The sequence below is a fragment of the Microcebus murinus genome, chromosome 15 (assembly GCF_040939455.1).
Source record: "Microcebus murinus isolate Inina chromosome 15, M.murinus_Inina_mat1.0, whole genome shotgun sequence".
Classification (NCBI taxonomy): domain Eukaryota; kingdom Metazoa; phylum Chordata; class Mammalia; order Primates; family Cheirogaleidae; genus Microcebus; species Microcebus murinus.
The window spans coordinates 23,182,027-23,200,966 of NC_134118.1; the positions used below are offsets into that span (position 1 = coordinate 23,182,027).

General features: G+C 42.3%; 1 protein-coding gene across 6 annotated transcripts in view; it reads right to left on the reverse strand.

Annotated features, from left to right (window-relative positions):
• RIPOR2 (RHO family interacting cell polarization regulator 2) overlaps positions 1–18,940 on the reverse strand; it is a 207,802-nt gene that overhangs the window by 29,735 nt on the left and 159,127 nt on the right. For 5 of the 6 annotated variants that reach the window (XM_012741341.2, XM_012741342.2, XM_012741345.3 and 2 more), the window contains 6 exons: positions 15,128–15,277; positions 11,508–11,571; positions 4,102–4,145; positions 2,494–2,619; positions 2,029–2,177; positions 557–686 (listed from right to left, as the gene is read on the reverse strand). In XM_012741341.2, coding sequence (XP_012596795.1) covers positions 557–686; positions 2,029–2,177; positions 2,494–2,619; positions 4,102–4,145; positions 11,508–11,571; positions 15,128–15,277 — 663 coding nt within the window. Of the gene's footprint in view, positions 1–70; positions 221–556; positions 687–2,028; positions 2,178–2,493; positions 2,620–4,101; positions 4,146–11,507; positions 11,572–15,127; positions 15,278–18,940 lie in introns of all 6 variants that reach the window. The other variant, XM_012741349.2, reaches the window with a different exon arrangement.

Consider the following 18,940-nt stretch of genomic DNA (forward strand, 5'->3'; position numbering starts at 1 on the left):
GACATGCCGAAGCACACATGCCACAAGCCCCTGAAGTCAAGCACTCCACACCCGGGCAGGCCACACTCACATAAAACTCTAGCACGGCCTTGGGCCTCAGCCTGAGGGAGGGCAGGTCACTGAAAGAGCGGCTGCGATGCAGCTTGGCAAGGAAAGTGTCTTGCAAGGCACTCAAGACAGACAGCCGCCGCGGCTTGTCTGGTGAAGGATGCAGCCACCTCTTCAGAAGTCAAAGCAAGAGGGGGAGTTAGTGGGAAGAACCAGGTTACCACGTGCTGTTGGCTTTCTAGCAAGCGTTTCTGATTAAAACAAGCAGGCCATTATTTACAGCCACTTCTTTAAAAGGCTGATCTTAGAGAACGTTGGAAAAAGTCTACACATCATCATCAAAGCAACAGGAAAAGTGGGTGCAGGGAGAGGAAAGACAGAGGAGGCCCCCCGCCTCTGATGGAATTACTGAGAATCCCTGGCACCGTCTGGGAAGCACTTCAAATAACGAGGTGCAAGCACTTGCTCAGACTCATCGATTCTACTCCAGAAATCACACTGAACTTACAAAGAAGGAGTGATCTTTGAAGGTGGGCGTTTCCGGGGTACCCTGGCTGTACATGGACATCCTCCTCTGCAGGGCTGCCGCCTTGTTCCCGGCGCCTGAGGACGGGGTCGTGTCCTCCACGTCGAACGGACTGCAAAACAACAGGTCCCCATGTGCGCACGTGTGTTAAAATCACCTACAATCAGCGGACCGCAGGCCAAGGGAGCACCTCATTATACTAAAGTAAACTCACTCCAGTGGGAACTGGACTGGTTTGGGCTAAATTGGTATGTCAGAAAATAAACCCAGATAAAAAGCAGAAAACTAAGTCTAGACCCACCCAAGGGACCGAAGATGATTATCACAGCTTTAAGTACAATTTATCTGTACACCTAGATGTGTCTGCTTCCTCACTGATATTAGAAACATAAACATATGAATGCCTGCCCCAACAGCACAAGATGTTAGAAAAGCCTGCAAGAAATTCTTTGAGCTTTGTAGGACACTTTAACAATATAAGAGATTAACAGACTATTGTGCAGTTCTAAAGAAAACACTCAAAAATAGAATCCCATTCATTTGAGTTGACAGAGCCTCTTGTGTGATTTAGAAGAGACTAACAGTCTGCCCACAATGATGCCACCTATCACCATGATATCCGATTCATCCAGCAAGAAGAATGATCTTGCATTTGAGATGTCAGCGCCTGCAGATTATGAGGAAGGAAGGGCTGGGCAAAGGGTGCTGGTGTTATTTCAACGACAAGGTGACGACATCTTTGCTGCTTCCACACCTGGCTCCATTGTAAAGGAGACTCTGAATGTTAATACTCAACATGTCATATTTACTTGGTAACATGCCAGGAAAATAATATCAAATGTGAGCTACCAGTGTTAATAGCGTATCATGACCTTTCTCAGAGGGTGACTTTGGAAAACCACTTTTAAATTCATTGCTTTGACAAAAGATGTCTCTTGCCCTTTGGAAATACTCTATTTCAGTAAAGAGAGTGTGGAGGAACTAAAGATATTCATAATTTTCCAGAGCAGCGTGAAGTATATAAGATAAAGAGGGTTAAGCGATTAAAGCACTATAGCAAGAATTAAATTACAGGAGCTTTTTGAGGACAATATATCTCATATTGGACACTTATTTTCTTTCAAGTTAGTTTACTTGAGAAGGCGTATTTCTTCATATATTTAAAAATAGAGAGGGAGGAAAGGAGGCAGAATGAAATATTTTAAAATAGGAGGAAGAGGAGCGTGAAATGACCCAGGTTTCTCCAACTCTCACCCGTGTGCACATCACCTGGTGAGTCCGTTAAACAGATTCTTGGGACTGAGAGATTCTGACGCGGTCGGTCTGGGCTGGGGCCGGACTCTGCCTTCCCGACAAGCTCCCTGGTGCTGCTCTTGGGCTATGCCCCAACTTTGAACAGCACTAGCCTGCAGCATATATTTTCACATGATGAAGTAAAAAAAATGGCAACTTACTACCAGGTGATCTCCAGGTTCAGTTTGATGGTGCCCAGGTCGTTGATGTCGACAGCCACCACCTGAGGCCGGGCCGCAAACAGCTCTTTGGTCTCGCAGGTCACGCTGCCCACCAGGAGGTGAGTTGCCAGCCCTTTGAGCTCCGTGACCTGGCAGAGGGCGAGGGGGGAAGGCCTTACGTCACAGCACAGGAGAAAGCTAGGATACTTTTTTTTGTTTTTTAGGCAGTTTGGTCATTTCTTTCAGAGTCCTATCTGAAATCACAGGTGGATGGTTCAAAGGCTCATCTTACATTGACTTTGCCCACTCTGACGTGACAGCAGCTGTCTTTGTAACAGACTGTACCGCAGACGAGTGTGCAGGACAGGGGGGCGGGCAGGCAGAAGTCACAGGTAAAGTCCCCCAGCACGAACCATCCGCCCATGGTGCCAGGAAAGATGTGAAATGGGAATGACAGTACTGTACCTTGATGGAAATGAACCCGACTATAAGGGGCAGGAAAACCGTTTCTTCTCCATCCCAGCTCTGCTTGCCGTTGACTTCTATCTTGCCCTTCAGTTTCCACCTCTGCCGGCCATACTTCATGAAAATCTGGAGAGGAGACATTCAACGGCCCTCATGTTCCAACGCCTCCCATCCCAACACCAAGGTCAAAAGGGCAAGGACAGGCCGGGCGTGGTGGCTCAAGCCTGTAATCCTAGCACTCTGGGAGGCCGAGGTGGGCGGATTGCTAGAGGTCAGGAGTTCGAAACCAGCCTGAGCAAGAGCGAGACCCAGTCTCTACTATAAATAGAAATAAATTAATTGGCCAACTAATATATAGAGAAAAAATTAGCCGGGCATGGTGGCGCATGCCTGTAGTCCCAGCTACTCGGGAGGCTGAGGCAGAAGGATTGCTTGAGCCCAGGAGTTTGAGGTTGCTGTGAGCTAGGCTGATGCCACAGCACCCACTCTAGCCTGGACAACAAAGCGAGACTCTGCCTCACAAAAAAAAAAAAAGGGCAAGGACACATGCGACTTCCACTTCTCCCTTCTCCATCCCCTCACTCCTGGGTCTTGGGAGAGCTGATGTTAAGAGGGGAAGAGACTTTTCAAAGGGGAGTAAATTCTGCCTCTCTAAGGCAGAGGGGTGGAGGGTTTTCTTAAGGTCACAGCTCTGTGCCCTTCTGCTCACTCATGTCAAATGGTTCTCTTGCTTGTTAGTTCTGCATCAACAGAGCAGCCATTGGGATTAATTCTCCACGCACCTCAGCTCCTTTTGAAAGACAAGGAGCCACAAACTGTAACTTACTTAGCAGTCAGAAGCAAGGAGGAGAAACATCCTTCCTCAGGATGAGAGAGATGGGACTAGACAAGGACTTCTTATCCAACCTACTCTGCGGAGAAGGTGTGCAGTCTTCCCTCGTGCAGACAGCTTTAATGTTCGTGGGAAGATACACCCCCACCCCAACCAAGAGGTAGGATTATAGAAGTTCCGGAGGAGATAGTCAGATGAAATATTATAGAAGTTCTTTTTTGAAGGAGGAAAAGATCAAAGGCTTTATGGAATGTATTTTTTATAAAGAAAGATCTAGATGTTGTTATTCTTTAGTCATGATTCTGGATTGGATCTTAGATCAGAAAAAACCTACTCCAGTGTTGGGACACTGGCAAAACATGGACATAGACTGTACATCAGGTGACATTAACTAAAGTGCCAATGTTGAATTTGCTGGTGTGGAGGACTGTGCAATCTTATGCGAGACAATGTCCCTTCATTCTTAGGACAAGAATGTGGTGGGGATGAAGGGTCAATTGTCTGCATCTTGCTCTAAAAAGGTTCAGTAAAATAATAACAATGACAACAGTAAGAATAACAAAGCAAATGTGGCATAGTGTTAAAAAGTGGTGATGAATCTAGATGAAAGGTATATAGGAAGTCTTATATCAATCTCCAAACTTGCTCATTGGGTTAAAATGGTTTTCAAAATTAAAAATTAAAAAGAAAGAGACAACTTAAGAAGCAAAATAATGACAACCAGCTCCTGTTCTTCAAGTCCTCAATTCCAACACCTAGACCAAGACAATACTCACCTCATATTGGTCTCCAGGACAGAGGCGAGCAAAGCCGGCCAGACCTGCAAGAGCAATTGGAAAATGAGGCGTAGAACACATCTCCCCTCCTTATCCACCCACACCTCCACGTGCACATTTAAAATTCAAGTAAAGCGTCAGACCTTTGTGTGAACTCACACAACATTTTTTGGGGCCATCTGTAGGAAATAGCTTTTTTTTTTTTGGAATTCCATCTATCATAGCTAGAGAGGATATTTCTTTTCTTTTCTTTTTTTTTTTTTTTTTTGAGACAGAGTCTCACTTTGTTGCCCAGGCTAGAGTGAGTGCCCTGGCGTCAGCCTAGCTCACAGCAACCTCAAACTCCTGGGCTCAAGCGATTCTGCTGCCTCAGCCTCCCAGGTAGCTGGGACTACAGGCATGTGCCACCATGCCCAGCTAATTTTTTCTATATGTATTAGTTGGCCAATTAATTGCTATTTATAGTAGAGACGGGGGTCTCGCTCTTTCTCAGGCTGGTTTCGAACTCCTGACCTCGAGCAGAGCAATCCACCCACCTCGGCCTCCCAGAGTGCTAGGATTACAGGCGTGAGCCACCTCGCCCAGCCCAGAGAGGATATTTCTTGATGGGCCCAGGGAAGAGTGGTTTCTGGGGCAAAGAAGGCTGTGCAAATGGGAACTAGTGCTCTGTGCCTTTGGCCAATTCTAGTCCAACCAGATTCCAGGATCAGAAAGAGACACTCATTTATTTACCCAACCTATCCCCATGAAAATGAATTGATCTCCTGGTTTTCTTTCTGTCCCAAGAGTTGTGATTTCTAAGTGCCTCCCCATTGGGTTAAGATTCCATGTTCCCTCTCCCCAGTTCACTCATCCCTCTGTTTTCCTCAAACTTTTTATCTGACATAGTGATACCACCATCTATTGTGTTATGAAATCTCTGAAAATGGATTTTTACACAAAATTAGTGATTAAGGAACCAAATAATATTGAGCCAACCAACAAAATGACAATAACCCAGACCCCCACAATGAAGATGTGACTTTTCTTCCACTGTGCCACCCAGCAAGTCATTTCTAACTGGATCTGCTCAATTTGAGATCCAGGACAATATCCATCTGGTGCATCAGCAAAAACAAATCTAGATGGCCACCATCTTGGGACATCTCGGGAACCCCGGGGTCTGATATGTTTTTTTCTTTTTTTTCAGTAGGTATTTACTGAAAGCCCACTGTGTATGATGGTCTATGCTAGGCACTGGGGTAACAGCTTGGAAATTAAGAAAGATTTTACAGATACCCATAATATAGAATACAATATGATTAAAGCACACAGGAATGAAACAGACAAGGACCTGCAGACAGTAAGATGGAGCTAACCTTGAGGTTGATTTCTGTTTTATCTATCAGCTAGCCTAGAGAATTTACTTAACCCCATTTTTTTTACCTTTAAAATAAGGATAACAGTGTCCACTTTGTGGAATCATTTACAAGGACAACAGAGGGCATTTAACGCATAATTGGTACTTAAAACATAGTAATGATTATATATCCAGGAGTAGGATAATATTATTTATTGAGCACATGCCTGTCTTGAAAGTTTTAATTAAGGAAATTAAAACAAGTTTAATAAAAAGGGGTGAAAAATCTATCACATTTTAATTTTTTGATGAAAAAACCCAATAAAATTTTCTGATAAAATTTCAAATTAAAAGAAAAGGCAGGCCGGGCACAGTGGCTCACACCTATAATCCTAGCACTCTGGGAGGCTGAGGCAGGTGGATCCTTTGAACTCAGGAGTTTGAGACCAGCCTGAGCAAGGCCCCGTCTCTACTAAAAATAGAAAGAAATTAATTGGCCAACTAAAAATATATAGAAAAAAAATTAGCCGGGCATGGTGGTGCATGCCTGTAGTCCCAGCTACTCGGGAGGTTAAGGCAGGAGGATTGCTTGAGCCCAGGAGTTTGAGGTTACTGTGAGCTAGGCTGATGCCACGGCACTATAGCCTGGGCAACAGAGTGAGACTCTGTCTCAAAAAAACAAAAACAAAGGCAGGACCCAAAATATGTAGACTATGACCTAAACTACATATAAACATATCCACAGGAAAAAAAGTCTGGAGAAACATACCAAACTGTTAAAATAATTAGCTCTGGTAGGGTAGGATTATGGAGAAAGTTAAATTTTTGACATTGTTATAATTATTTTTTAAAAGATTACGTATTTATTTTGTAATAAAAAAGAAAAAAAGGCATAAAAAAGATCACATATGCTGAAGGCAGCATACATACAAAGAAAAGCTGGTTGGATATTTTTGATAATTTTAACAAAATTCAGTACTGGGTAGAATGATTATGGATGACTTTATTTTATTTTTTATATATCTCAGTACTATTAAATACTTTCAAAATGCCAAAACAGAGATTCAAGAAGGCATAAACAATCCTTCCCTGTTTACCCAGTGATTTCAGAGAGGCAGCCGAAGAGGAAATAATTTTAATTAGCTGGTATAAAAACAGCCCTCTGATTTTAAAGATTCTTTCACAGACACACAGACATCATATGACAAACTGATTCCTTGGCTCCTCAGCATACTCAAGTTGCCAGAACCTTTGAGTTCTGGGTTGTTTTCATTATATATTCGTTTAAAAAAGATTTTACCCATATAAAGATGAGGGGGATAGTGTCACACAATGTGTTTTTCTTTCTAAGAATAGCCTTGTAATAAGTTGAAAGACTCTGGCATGAATTAATCTGCTTTCCACCTGACTTGATGGACATTGCCAGGGGGAAATGACAGCAAAGGGCCAGGAATGCTTTTTTAAAAAAAAAAAAAAAAAAAAAAAGCACCTGCTGTTACCATTACCTGTCAGTAGATGGCAGCAACTCCTCAGTTCCTCATACCTTCCTACCCACAGACCAGTCCATTTTAGGAACAGCTTTCACTAATAATTAGAACATAAGCCACTTACAACTTACTGAAATAAGAGCAGAATTAAAGAAGCCTATTTTCACTAATAATTTCCTGAAGCATTTAGTCTTTTAAAAATATATTTCTGAATGAAAGCACAATTAACTGGTTTTTATAAACCCCAAACTGGACATGCTAATTCTAATACAATCCAAAATGCTCATTAAAAAAACCTCTGCAAAATTAGTTCAGCATTAATCCATTGCCTGTTTATCTGTGTAATTACAATGGAATGCTAGTTAAAAAGAAAATAATCTGGTGGTGTTGCTGGATAAAGATAAATAAAAGGGAAAATGCTTTGAAGGTTTTTCTTCCCCTTTCAAAATTACCAGAAATTTCATATCTGAAGAACTTAACCAAATGGGGGAAGGGTACTTGGTAATGATGTTTTGAGCTTCGCATTCCATGTTATTAAAGCAAAATTTCTTGGAATTGCTATAGTGGCATGACTGATACTCTCATTATAGCAATCATGTAGCAAAATAGCAATATCCAGCCAAAAACTGTTCGGGGGCTGTGTTTCTTAAAAATCTATCTGCCGTGTAAGCCGCTGTGTGCTGGCCACAGTTAGCACAAACGGGCAGCAATGACAGTTACAGCCTGTCTTTGAGGCCTGGCCAGGTCTGGTCTGGGGGCCTGCTTGCATTTCTCACCAGTTTTGTGACTACTGTTGCATGATCTAGAAAGCTTCCATCATGACCACTCAAGAAACCATCACAGGAGTTACCTCTGAGGGCAGGGTGTGGGAGTCAGGAGACTACTTTTCCCCTGGCGAATCTTCTCATACCTTTTGGATGTTTTCTGGTGCTCACACGTTACTGACATAACAGCCCCTCCACAGCCTCATTTGGAGGGCCAGGTGCCACCTTGTGCAGCTGCCAACCCTTGCCTTCCTTTGCTCAGACACCATTCTGCCAGAAGAATGCCCTCCAACACTTTTTCCAGTTCTGTGATGAGCTTCCTTTCCAAGGGTCACACTTCCTACTCGAAGGAAAACAGCCAAGTAGCTACACAGTCAGGGGGTCCTATTACAGGCCTCACTGATGTATTAACCAGACATAAATCATGCAGGGTGACCAGCTCACAGGTAGCTCTTCCTTCTGCAGAAGCCTGACCTGTCCTAAAAGCCGTAGGGGCCAGCACGAACTTCTGGATATACACACTGCCTGGAACTTAATTTGAACAAAGTAATAATTGAAAGAACAACCAGTTTTCCCTAAGAGACCACATCTCTTAACCTCCATCCTGTTTGACAGTTCATAGATCTAGTGCTCTCTCTTTCGCCTGGTATTCATGTCTTCTTACGTTCAGGCCCCAGCTAACTTCACAGCTCTTCTCCCAACAGCCCTTGAGCCACACCGGTCTACCTGTCACTTTCGGACATGCCTTCCCCTCTTTGTTGAATGCTAGTCCAGTGCTGTTCAATTGCCCCAGTCATTCTAATGCAAAGGTTACAATGGGAAGCCTTTCTTTTTCCTGTTCCCCTCCTCCCCAGACAGGTGAGTGGCCACCTTTTTTCCCTTTCCCCTCAGGTTTCTGCAGCAATCTGGTCATACTACTGGTCCAGGTGGTCATTCATTTTGTTGAATTAGGATGCACTAGTGCATGTGTCCATTTTCTCCAGCAGACTGTGTGACACTCAAGGACAGGGTCGATTCACCAGGATGCAGCCTAGTGCCTGGCCAGTAGCAGGTGCTCAGTAAGCATTCGCTCTGTCTCGTTGTCATCACCACCTCCTCCCCTCCCCCCATACAAGGTTGTTGTTTAGTGTTGGGGACAGGGCAAAAAGGGAAGTGTGGAAGGGTGTGGCAGGCGGAAGTTAGGGGTTGCCAGGTCTGAGAGTATTATGAAATAGTCTGTTTGTCAATATATATGTTGAGAGGAAGATTTACCAGAATAAATAACAGATAAGAATGCAACTAATTGCAAAGACATGCCATTTCTTGGCAGCATGAGAGGGTTTCCCTTTTTATTTATGGAGAAAGAGAAAGATTTCCACAGGGGTGTTACCCTTAAAAGGTTTCACAGATGTCGTTTCTGAGTCTTCACGCTATGTCAGGAAAGTGGAGGTGACAGAAATCTATCAGTGGGATAGGAGAATCAGGTTCAGATCTGAGAGACCCCATGGGAGAAACCCTGAGTTCAGGTGGGAGCTAAAGAAGCAGATCAGGCAGGAAAGAAAACAGAGGGTAGATATAGAAGAGCAGGAACTACAGAAAGTTCCGTCAGCCCATTAGTATAATCCATTATACCCCAGTGCTATTATTTAGCTGGGTGGCCAGGTCCCCCAGTGGATGGCAGGGCCCCCAACGTCATCTCCTCTCTGATCTCCAGGCCAGAGGCTCCAGATCTTGTGGGTGGGCGGTCCCCTTTCCTCCTGCCCCACTTTCAGGGGGCTTGTGTGCTAGGTTGAAGAGGATCCTTCCATAAGAGAGACCATTTTCTGAGCAACAGTTTTTAGTATCAGCTCTGTTAGAACTTCTCTCATAATGTGGGGTTGGAGGGGGGACTGCATTAGGAGCCATGAGCCCTGGAATTCTGTTCCAAGTTTGACTTTAATTTACTGTATGACTTCTGGGACAAGCCATTTAACCTCTGTGGGCCCTCATTTCCCATCTATAAATGGGGAAATTATTACCCCATCAAAAATAGATGCACTTAATGATAGTGAGCATCAAAAACAGAGGAAGTACAGGACTTTTTGTATCAATGATAGATGTACATGATTTGAATTCCTCTTAGGCTGCGAGACTCTATGACTGTGCTAGTCTGCACGGGTGGTGCCTACACTGTAGGCAGAAGAGGGAAGTGTTTTCTGCTAACCATTGATTCAGGGCAGTTATTTTCCAGAATCAGTTTGCTGATAACAATCATTCTGAAAGTTTTAAAGATAAATTCCATGGCTGGGACTGTGGAATAGGGCTTGCTGGGATGGAGGCACAGCCCGAGCAGTTTTGGAACCACTGACTCCAGTGAGAACCCAAAATGATGAGAACAGACTTAAAAAAACTGGAAAAGCACAGATGCCAGACTCCATAGTAAAGTGTTGAGATTTAACACTGAATAATAAACTGATTCCCTACGAGATCTGCTGGAAAAGAAGAATGCAGCCTTTGGGGCGCCTAAGGAGGGTCAAGGCTGGTTTTATTCCAGGTACACTCATTCAGAGAGGCTCCTACATGTCCTGCGTAGTACTTGACAGAATAATTTCCCTCCTGAGTTAGATGACTCATTCAAAAATGAAGCTCTCCTGTTGAGCCCTTTTAAAAAAGTCCCCCTTCTTTACTCCCTTAATTGCAGAAAGTAGACAAGAGGGTAATTAAATCCCCATTAGCAACCCAGGGATCAAGCTGCTAAGAAACCTCAGAAAAAGCAGTGCGTGAGTACCAGCCCTCTTTGCCACTGTCAAATGGGCCAAAGCGGGGAAGAGAAATGCACTTGCTGGACGGCTGCTTATTTGACAGCCCTGCCTGGCCACTGAGCTGTGAATCTGACAGCACCTGCAGGAGGCTCCACTTTCTAAAACCAGCTCCTTTCTGTTCTGAAGATGCTGTGGTATTAATCAACAATGCTTCTAGATTGGAACTTTCTGGAATAAACACCAGAAAGGCACTGGGAAAAAGAAGGGATAACACACAGTATTCTGTGAGTTTAACACCAAGATAAAAAAAAAAAAAAGGTAGGTAGTTTACTAGAAACATGAGGGATAAAGCACAAATGACACCACGAAGACGCCAACAGACAAGTCTAGAATGTGGGACATTCTACACAACAGTGGTTTCTACATCAAGTCAGTGGTAGAAGAAAAAGGGGAAGGGGTTTGTTTTAGATTAAAGGAAACCTAAAAGAGATATGTAACAACCAATTATAATACTTGGGCCTTGTTTGGCTCCTAATTTGAACTCACCAACTATACAAAGCATTTTGGAGACAAGTGGGGAAATCTGATAAAAGGAATGTGTTAATAACAAAGCCTTATTATTTTTGTTAGATGTGAGAACGTGACAGTGCTTGGCATAGTGGTTCTGTAAAAAGATGGCCCTGTTCTTTAAGAGATGCAAGTGAAGTATGCAGGGGCAGATTGACACATCTGGGTTTTATTTCATCCAATGACTTCTCTTTCATCAAAGGAAAAACAAAAGAAAATAGATGAAGCAAATGTGGCAAACTCTTGCTAATTATTAAATCTAGGTGATAGGTTTATGGGGGTTCATTGTAATGTTCTCTCCGCTTTAATGTATGTTTGAGATTCTATCATAATAAATATATTTTTTTAAGTGTGCAGGCAAATCTCAAGATGAGAAGCATCAATAAACTAACTTAAGCAGGGAGGGCTGGGAGTGGGCAGTACGGTGTCTTTGCAAGGAAAATAAAAATAGCGTGTGTTCTCAAACTTTAGGGAGCTCTGTGCACCACAGAGATGGCTCCTTACTCTCTCCTAGCAGGGAAAAGAATACCTTTCATCTTGATGGAGAATTCTCCCAGCAGATTCTCCAGCTCCGCTTCGATGGTGCACATATTCTGTGAAGAGGACAGGAGACGGGCATTAGAACTAGCTTTCTTTTACCCAACAGTTCAAAGCACATGATGTTTTAATAGCGGCACACAACCACTGCATGAACAACAGGAGGCATTTACTTGTTTGAAATGAGTTCCCCAGTATGAGCTATGAAATGTTCTTGACAAAATGTTTAATCCGAGTCTAAGCAAGCCTTCTAGCATACAGGAAATTTCGGGCATAGATGAACACGTTAAATTACATCGAAAATAGTCACACAAATCCAGAATGTGGGATGTTCTGAAGAAGTGGCCTGGAATCTACAAAAAATCAGTATCATGGGGGGGAAAAATTCTAGAGAAAGAGATTAAAAAGACATAATAATCAAATGCAAGGCCTTACCCTTGACGACGTCCTGATTTGAAAGACAAGCAAATAAACCAAAACAGTTATCAAAGACATTGTTGGGCCAAAAATTTCAAAATGGATATTAGATAAGTCTATAGGATGATTATTAACTTTCTTAGTTGTGATAATGGTATGTGGTCATGTAGGAAATGCATGTTATTATAGATTACTACAATATCAGGAGATCCACGTTATATGTTAAATAGCTTGATTTAACCATTGCACAATGTATATATATTTCAGGACATCGTATTTGAACACCACAAATATATACAATTTTACTTCTTAATAAATACATTTTTAAAAAGATCCATGCTAAAATATTTATGAGGTGAAATGTCATGATGTCTACCACTTACTGTCAAATGACTTGGGGGAAAAATTGAGCATATGAGAGAGAGGGAAAGCAAATATGGCAAAATGATGCCAATTGGTATATCCAGATAAAGGCATATGGTGTTTAATATACCAGTCTTTCAACTTTTCTGTAGGTTTGAAATTTTTCTTAGTACAAATTGGGGCCAGAGGAGCACAGGGGCTGGGTTCTGCTCAAGTGAATAAGGTAGACTTCTTGTGCCATGCCATGGCACTCAAAAAATCATTTCTGGGTCTGGCAGGGGTCCTCTCCTCAATCAGATATTGAGGGATCAGTATAGGCAGAAGGAACACCACCATCTACACACATGGGTAGATGCATAACTACCCCGGGCTACTTCCTCACTGTCTGAGGACCTAAATGGAGCCATTGGTGTTAGAAATCAAAAAAGGGAAAGGGCTGGTGGCCAGGGGCCATCCTCAGTGAGGCCCTTCTCCTGTTTGGCCAGCTTACACTTTGGGTGTCGCCTCTGTCATACTAAGCAGCAGTCTCCACGGAAGCCTGATGCAGGGTGGCATCTGTAGGCTTCTCGCTCAGCAGCCAGTCTCCATCAAAGCTAGGGGCCATAGAGTGGCCTCTCTGTCGAGAGCATGCCCAGTTCAGTGAGTGCAAGTGGGTGTTGCTTCTATCTGAATTCTGTGTGCTGAGGACCTCAGGCTTGATTTGTGAAGCTAGAGGTTCTGATTCTTATTTGTTCCTTTGTCCTGCTCCAAATGATCACTGTCTTGGAATGCAAAGAGTACGGCATTGCCTTTTTCTTGGTAAGTTCTTGGTGCCTCAAACAGCTCAGCTAGACTGGGGGAAACTTCCTCAAGTCTGAGCTCTGTGCAGCTTGAAAGCCTTGAACAACAAAGCTTCCGTATTCTCAACTAATTTACTTCCTCAGAGTGTCCGCATCTCTGAAGAACACATTACAGTTTCCAGAAATATCTACTATGTTATTGTCAATATCAAGATTGCTACCAGTATCTCTGAAAAACTTGGGGACAGCTAGTTTAAAAGTTGAGGATATCCATGGTAAAAATTTTCTCACCCACGCAGCCATTGTTGAACATTGCTACACATGCAAAAGTACCCTGAGCCATCTTGTCCTTATTAAATCCTCATTTTAAACCCTCATTGTGATAAAATCCTGGCTTTTGTGGGTATGGGAGGATAAAAAAAAACCACCTGCTGTCAAGTGAGATACGAAGCTACAGAAGTCCTGGATTTCTTTCTTCTCGAAGGCAGCCCTTCCTCTTACTGAGATTGCACTCTGTGTCTTTGAATTTGTGAGCAAAGTCATGATGCCATGCCCTGGCACTTGACCAAGGGTGGCTATTTCTGAAACGAACTGTAAATTATTCCAGGACAGGCAGCTCCTGCATGCTACTGGTCAGTTATCTGCTTTTGTACCATAAACAGCTTCTATAATTAGAAATGCCTCTTTTGGTTCCAGAGACCTGTAGAAATGGGGTCTTGTGAACTAGGGTTGCTTCCAAGCCAGGGGTTCTCAACCTGCCAAGTCCTTAAACTCGTACTGGGGGGAGAGTAGGAAGAGTCTGATCTTTAACCTTTAACTGAAATTAAACATGTCTATGTATCACAAATATAGAAAACAAGCCATAGAAGTATTATTATAGTAATACCTGTGATATTGAACTAATAGAAATCACATGTATGTTCATGTCATATCATTTGGTGCAGATTACTTTAAAAAAATTTTATACTTTTCACTACTTTGAATTATCAGTAGTTATTGATCTACTAGATCTAGATCTTACAATCTGCTAGATCTTATAATTTGATATAATAAAACAGCAGCATAGTACTATATCCCACATTTGACTTTTAAAATATTTTGACAACTGTACTGACAATGTTGAAATAACCATTTCAATATAATATTTGCTTCCAATTCCTATGTATTTTATTTAAAATTTTTTTTTTATTAAAATTTTGTCCTCTTTTTTATTTCCCCGCTTATCATGAAGGACATATTTTATGCATTTTAAAAACATTATTCTGAAAAGAGGAATTTAGATAAAGCAGCCCCATTTTAAGTCACGAAAAGAGACAAACTAGGTTTAGGCAAGAGGCAACACTGGGGTGTACACACAAAGCATCTGAATGCAAGTCATCCAAGAGGTCCCTCGGTCCCCGGGCCAAGACAGATGCTCAGCTCTGGGAATTGTCCAACAGCCCCTCTTGAGATCGATGACTTCATTCATGAAATTTGATCTTCAAACAAAGACTCGTGGGATAGTGAGAAGTGCTGCTTTAATAATTCAGCCATTTCATCAAAGACATTGGTATTAGGTGACCCCAGGAGGAGTGAAGACCTCTCTGTGTCAGATGCTGGGGCCCCAGGGAGTCAGAAACCAGGAAAGCACACTTGTGTTCATGGTTCTTTATCTTGTCCTTTTTAAGATAAAAATTTCTCACACACACACAAAAACCCCCAAAAAACCAAAAAACTGTAGGCAGGAAGGTTACTGATAAACAACACTGACATCCAATGTAGCTATCCGAACCACTGGGTCTCTTCAACTTCCAGGGATAAAACTAGATTGGATCGTACGCTAGAATATTTAGAAGTGCATTCAAATGACAAAAATCAGGGCACTGTGCCTTGCTCATTTTAAACAATCCTGCTGATTGCCTCTCATGCATACTCTTGAGGCTAACAATAAAACTTGTCTCTCTAGAGAGTAGAACGAGGCTGTGGGTTGCTGTTCGCCTCGTTCTTGGCAGCTATGGACAATTCACACCAGGCCAGGTGGGGTTCAGCAAGTGAGCAGGTAAGCAGCTTATACCTCTGTGTACTCCTTGAAGCTCCGATTGATCTCCGACAGGCTCTCCCGGGCGGCTTTGCTGGCAGGCGAAGTTGCGAAGGCTTGTTTCATTTTGCTGGCACCATCTTGGAGGCGTCGTTGGATACAATAAGCTTCATAGAGTTCATCTACCTGCCAGAATCAAAACAGGAAACAGAAATATGAATATTTGTTCTGCTTGAAAGAGGTTACACAGACCGTTGTTATGTGCTTAAGGTACTTTATGGTTTTGACCTCTACAAAAAGAATCTTGTAAAAGTGCTATTCTTTTAGATAGAGACCATTTTTAATTTAGCTACTGTGATCCATTTTCTGTCTGAAAGCAGATTTCACTCTGATCCTGTTTTCACATTATACAAAATGAAAATGCCTCTCTTGCATTTTTTTTTTTTGAGGTTATTGAGGTTTTGTTGGTCCATTGGCGGACTGGTGTAGGACAAATATTAAATAATGAAGACAAGAAGCTTTCTGTGTATTGAGCAAACACTGAAAGAGTTTATATAGTTTCACGATAAGGGAAAACTTTGTAGTGTAATAGGCTATTATCACTTTCTTTTAGGAGGTATTGTCACAAGGTGGTATTTACACATCCAGATTTAGCATTTCTTAAAAGAACTTGGGGCTATTTATTTGTAAAATCTTAGCTGAATAATAAAGACAGGAAATGGAGTTATTCTTAAAATTAGGGTAAAACAATTGTCAAACTTATCAAACCGAATACTTAAATGTGAACTCTTTCTTATGTAAATTACACCATAATTAAAAAATAAAAATGAAGCAATATGAACAAACTCTTTTCCTGCTACATCTCTATACTTATGCTTCTCAATAATATACATTTTTAAAATGATTATTAATTATACTCATCATATAAGCCTGATAATCACTTAATGCCTCTAAGGCAGTGACTCTCTATCAACCCAAGGCCATCTTGATTCCCAGGGGTCCACTGGCATCTCATAGGGGGAGGCCAGGGATGCTGCTAAAGTCCTATAATGGAAGAGGACAGCCCCTACAACAAAGAATTATCCCCAAATATCAATAGTGCTGAAGCTGAAAAAAAAACCTGTTCTAAAGTTATTCCCTCTTTTTTGGAGACAGAATGTCGCTCCGTTGCCTGGGCTAGAGTGCTGTAGAGTGAGCTCAGCCTCTTGAGTAGCTGAGACTGTAGGTGCATGCTACCGCACCTGGCTTATTTTTTCTATTTTTAGTAGAGATGGGGGTCTCACTCTTGCTCGGGCTGGTCTGGAACTCCTGACCTCAAGTGATCCTCCCACCTTGGCTAGGATTACAGACGTGAGCCACTTCACCCAGCCAAGTTATTCCTGATGATATCTATCTCTATGGTTTTGTACTATTTTCCGTTATCAACACACTTAGCTGACTGTAGTAAACTACAGGAATTTTCAGGCAGGATAACAAAGGACAGTGTCATTAGGCACTGACAAAAGCAAATGAAACCTATTGCTTTGGGGAGGCAGTTACCTTCCTAGGACTATTTGAATTTTTATTTCAGTACAAGCTTTGTTTCTTCAAAAAAGGGGGCTTAAGCTATAGATTCAGAAGAAAGTGGAGATGCATACACTGGATTTCAGAGTTTAAGATTTCCTTTTTGTTCTGAAGGAAAACTTTTGGCTCCTCACTAGAAAGCATTACTCTGATGCAATTTAGAGTGATGCAATTTTCCATAATTGCTTTTTCTATGCAGATGTCAATGACACTTAGGTCACGGCCACTTAGAATGTGAACAGTAAGAGACTAAAAATTATTCTCTTGATCAACAGATTCTTTGTTGCTATTTAGTTCAACAATTCACTCAACTTTGCTGAGCGGAATTCCCAAACTCTGAAAAGAATAGTCTTTGATCTTCAGGGTCAATGGATGTATCAATGATTAAGAGGGAGAAATAAGACTCAAGAGGTGGCAAATCTGCTGAAAAAAATCTTTTGGTTGGTGATTGGTGGAGAACGTGATTTCCAGACTTTGAAACTAGCCAAGACTCACCTGGTGAGCTTGTTAAAATGCTGATGCCCAGGCCCCACTCTGGGGTGCCGAGTCAGTAGGTTAGGGCTGGGCCAGGAATCTGAAATTTTAAATAAACATTGCAGATTGCCCTGGTATGGGAGAGCCCCACAAAACTTTTAGAGACACAAGTGCCAATGCCTCATCCAATGCAGAGCAGGCTGTGTCACCCATGTGGGCTTCTGGGAAACTGCCCCTTCAATCCTTTCCCCCACTGTTGGCTACTCCGAAGTCTCTGAGATTATAATCCTCTCAGTAAGGGGTCAGTGCTCACTGGGCCATCAGTATAGCTGTAATGACTTAATCTATTACTTTGCATAGAAAGAAAAGTTTATCCTTTGTTTTCACTTCAATATCAACCTATCCTGGCCAAATGGAGTTAAACTTTAGGATAGAGGATACCTATGTACTTGCCTGAGCAGAAGAAGGTAGCCCGTTTGTAGGCAAGTTTTTGTCTTACCTACTAGTCAGCAAGCAGTGGCTCTCATTAAATAAACTGATTGACTCATTCAAATTATTAATATATAATTTGTTAAGCATCTTGTAGGTAAGGTGCTGCAAATACAGAACCACCAGCCTTTGAAAACAATTAGGATTATTGTATCTAACAACTATAGACATAAGATGGAAAAATAAATGCTTACCTAATACTGATTTTGTTTTCTTGCTGTTTTTTTTTTTTTTTTTAGACAGAGTCTCACTTTGTTGTCCAGGCTAGAGTGAGTGGCCGTGGCGTCAGCCTAGCTCACAGCAACCTCAAACTCCTGGGCTCAAGCGATCCTCCTGCCTCAGCCTCCCGAGTAGCTGGGACTACAGGCATGCGCCACCATGCCCGGCTAATTTTTTATATATATCAGTTAGCCAATTAATTTCTTTCTATTTATAGTAGAGACGGGGTCTTGCTCTTGCTCAGGCTGGTTTTGAACTCCTGACCTTGAGCAATCCGCCCGCCTCGGCCTCCCAAGAGCTAGGATTACAGGCGTGAGCCACAGCGCCCGGCCTTCTTGCTGTTTTTTGAACTAAGCTGAAAAATTTGTCGAAGCTTGCCTGCCACAAATACCATCTGATGAATGTCATTGTTTTATTTATTGAGTTTAGCAGAAATAACGGCAATTTCAGATTTGCCTAGGTAATAAATATGTTTCAAAGTGGGAAGGTACAAAGGCAGAAGCATATACATATGTATACCTACATATGAATCATCATAGAATTTTACACTGGAAAGGATTCTTAGGATCATCTAGATGGGATACATGCAACTCCCCAGCCCCGTCTCACAGAGAGGAAAGCCAAGGTCCACACAGGTGATAAAGCCAGTGAGTACATGGGAGACCTGGGACTAGAACCTAAGGCTGCTTAGTCTAAGGAGAGAGATCTGCTAAAACCCATCTTCCCATTTAGAAGAGAGGCTGATGAATATTGATGCAAAGAGGAATTGCTAATGGTATGATTTAGCTGCCCCCAAAGGAAAATCTTCTTTAGGGAGCACCAACAACTCCTGATAGAGTCTAGAACAGGGAGGTGATAGTCCCATCCACACTAGGCTCATTGGCCCACTAATGAACTATTTACAGAATCCAGGGCTGGATGTCAGGAATGTTGACAAACTGGTGGTCTAGAAGCAAAGAGGATGAAAAGGCACCTGGAAGCCATGTCACAGGAGCAAGAGTAGGAGGAGCCAAGGTCTTTCAGTACTTAGACCTTCATGAAGAAATTTATGGGGCACCAAACTGTATGTGGAACCAGAGTGTAAAGTTAGGTAAGTATGAAGAT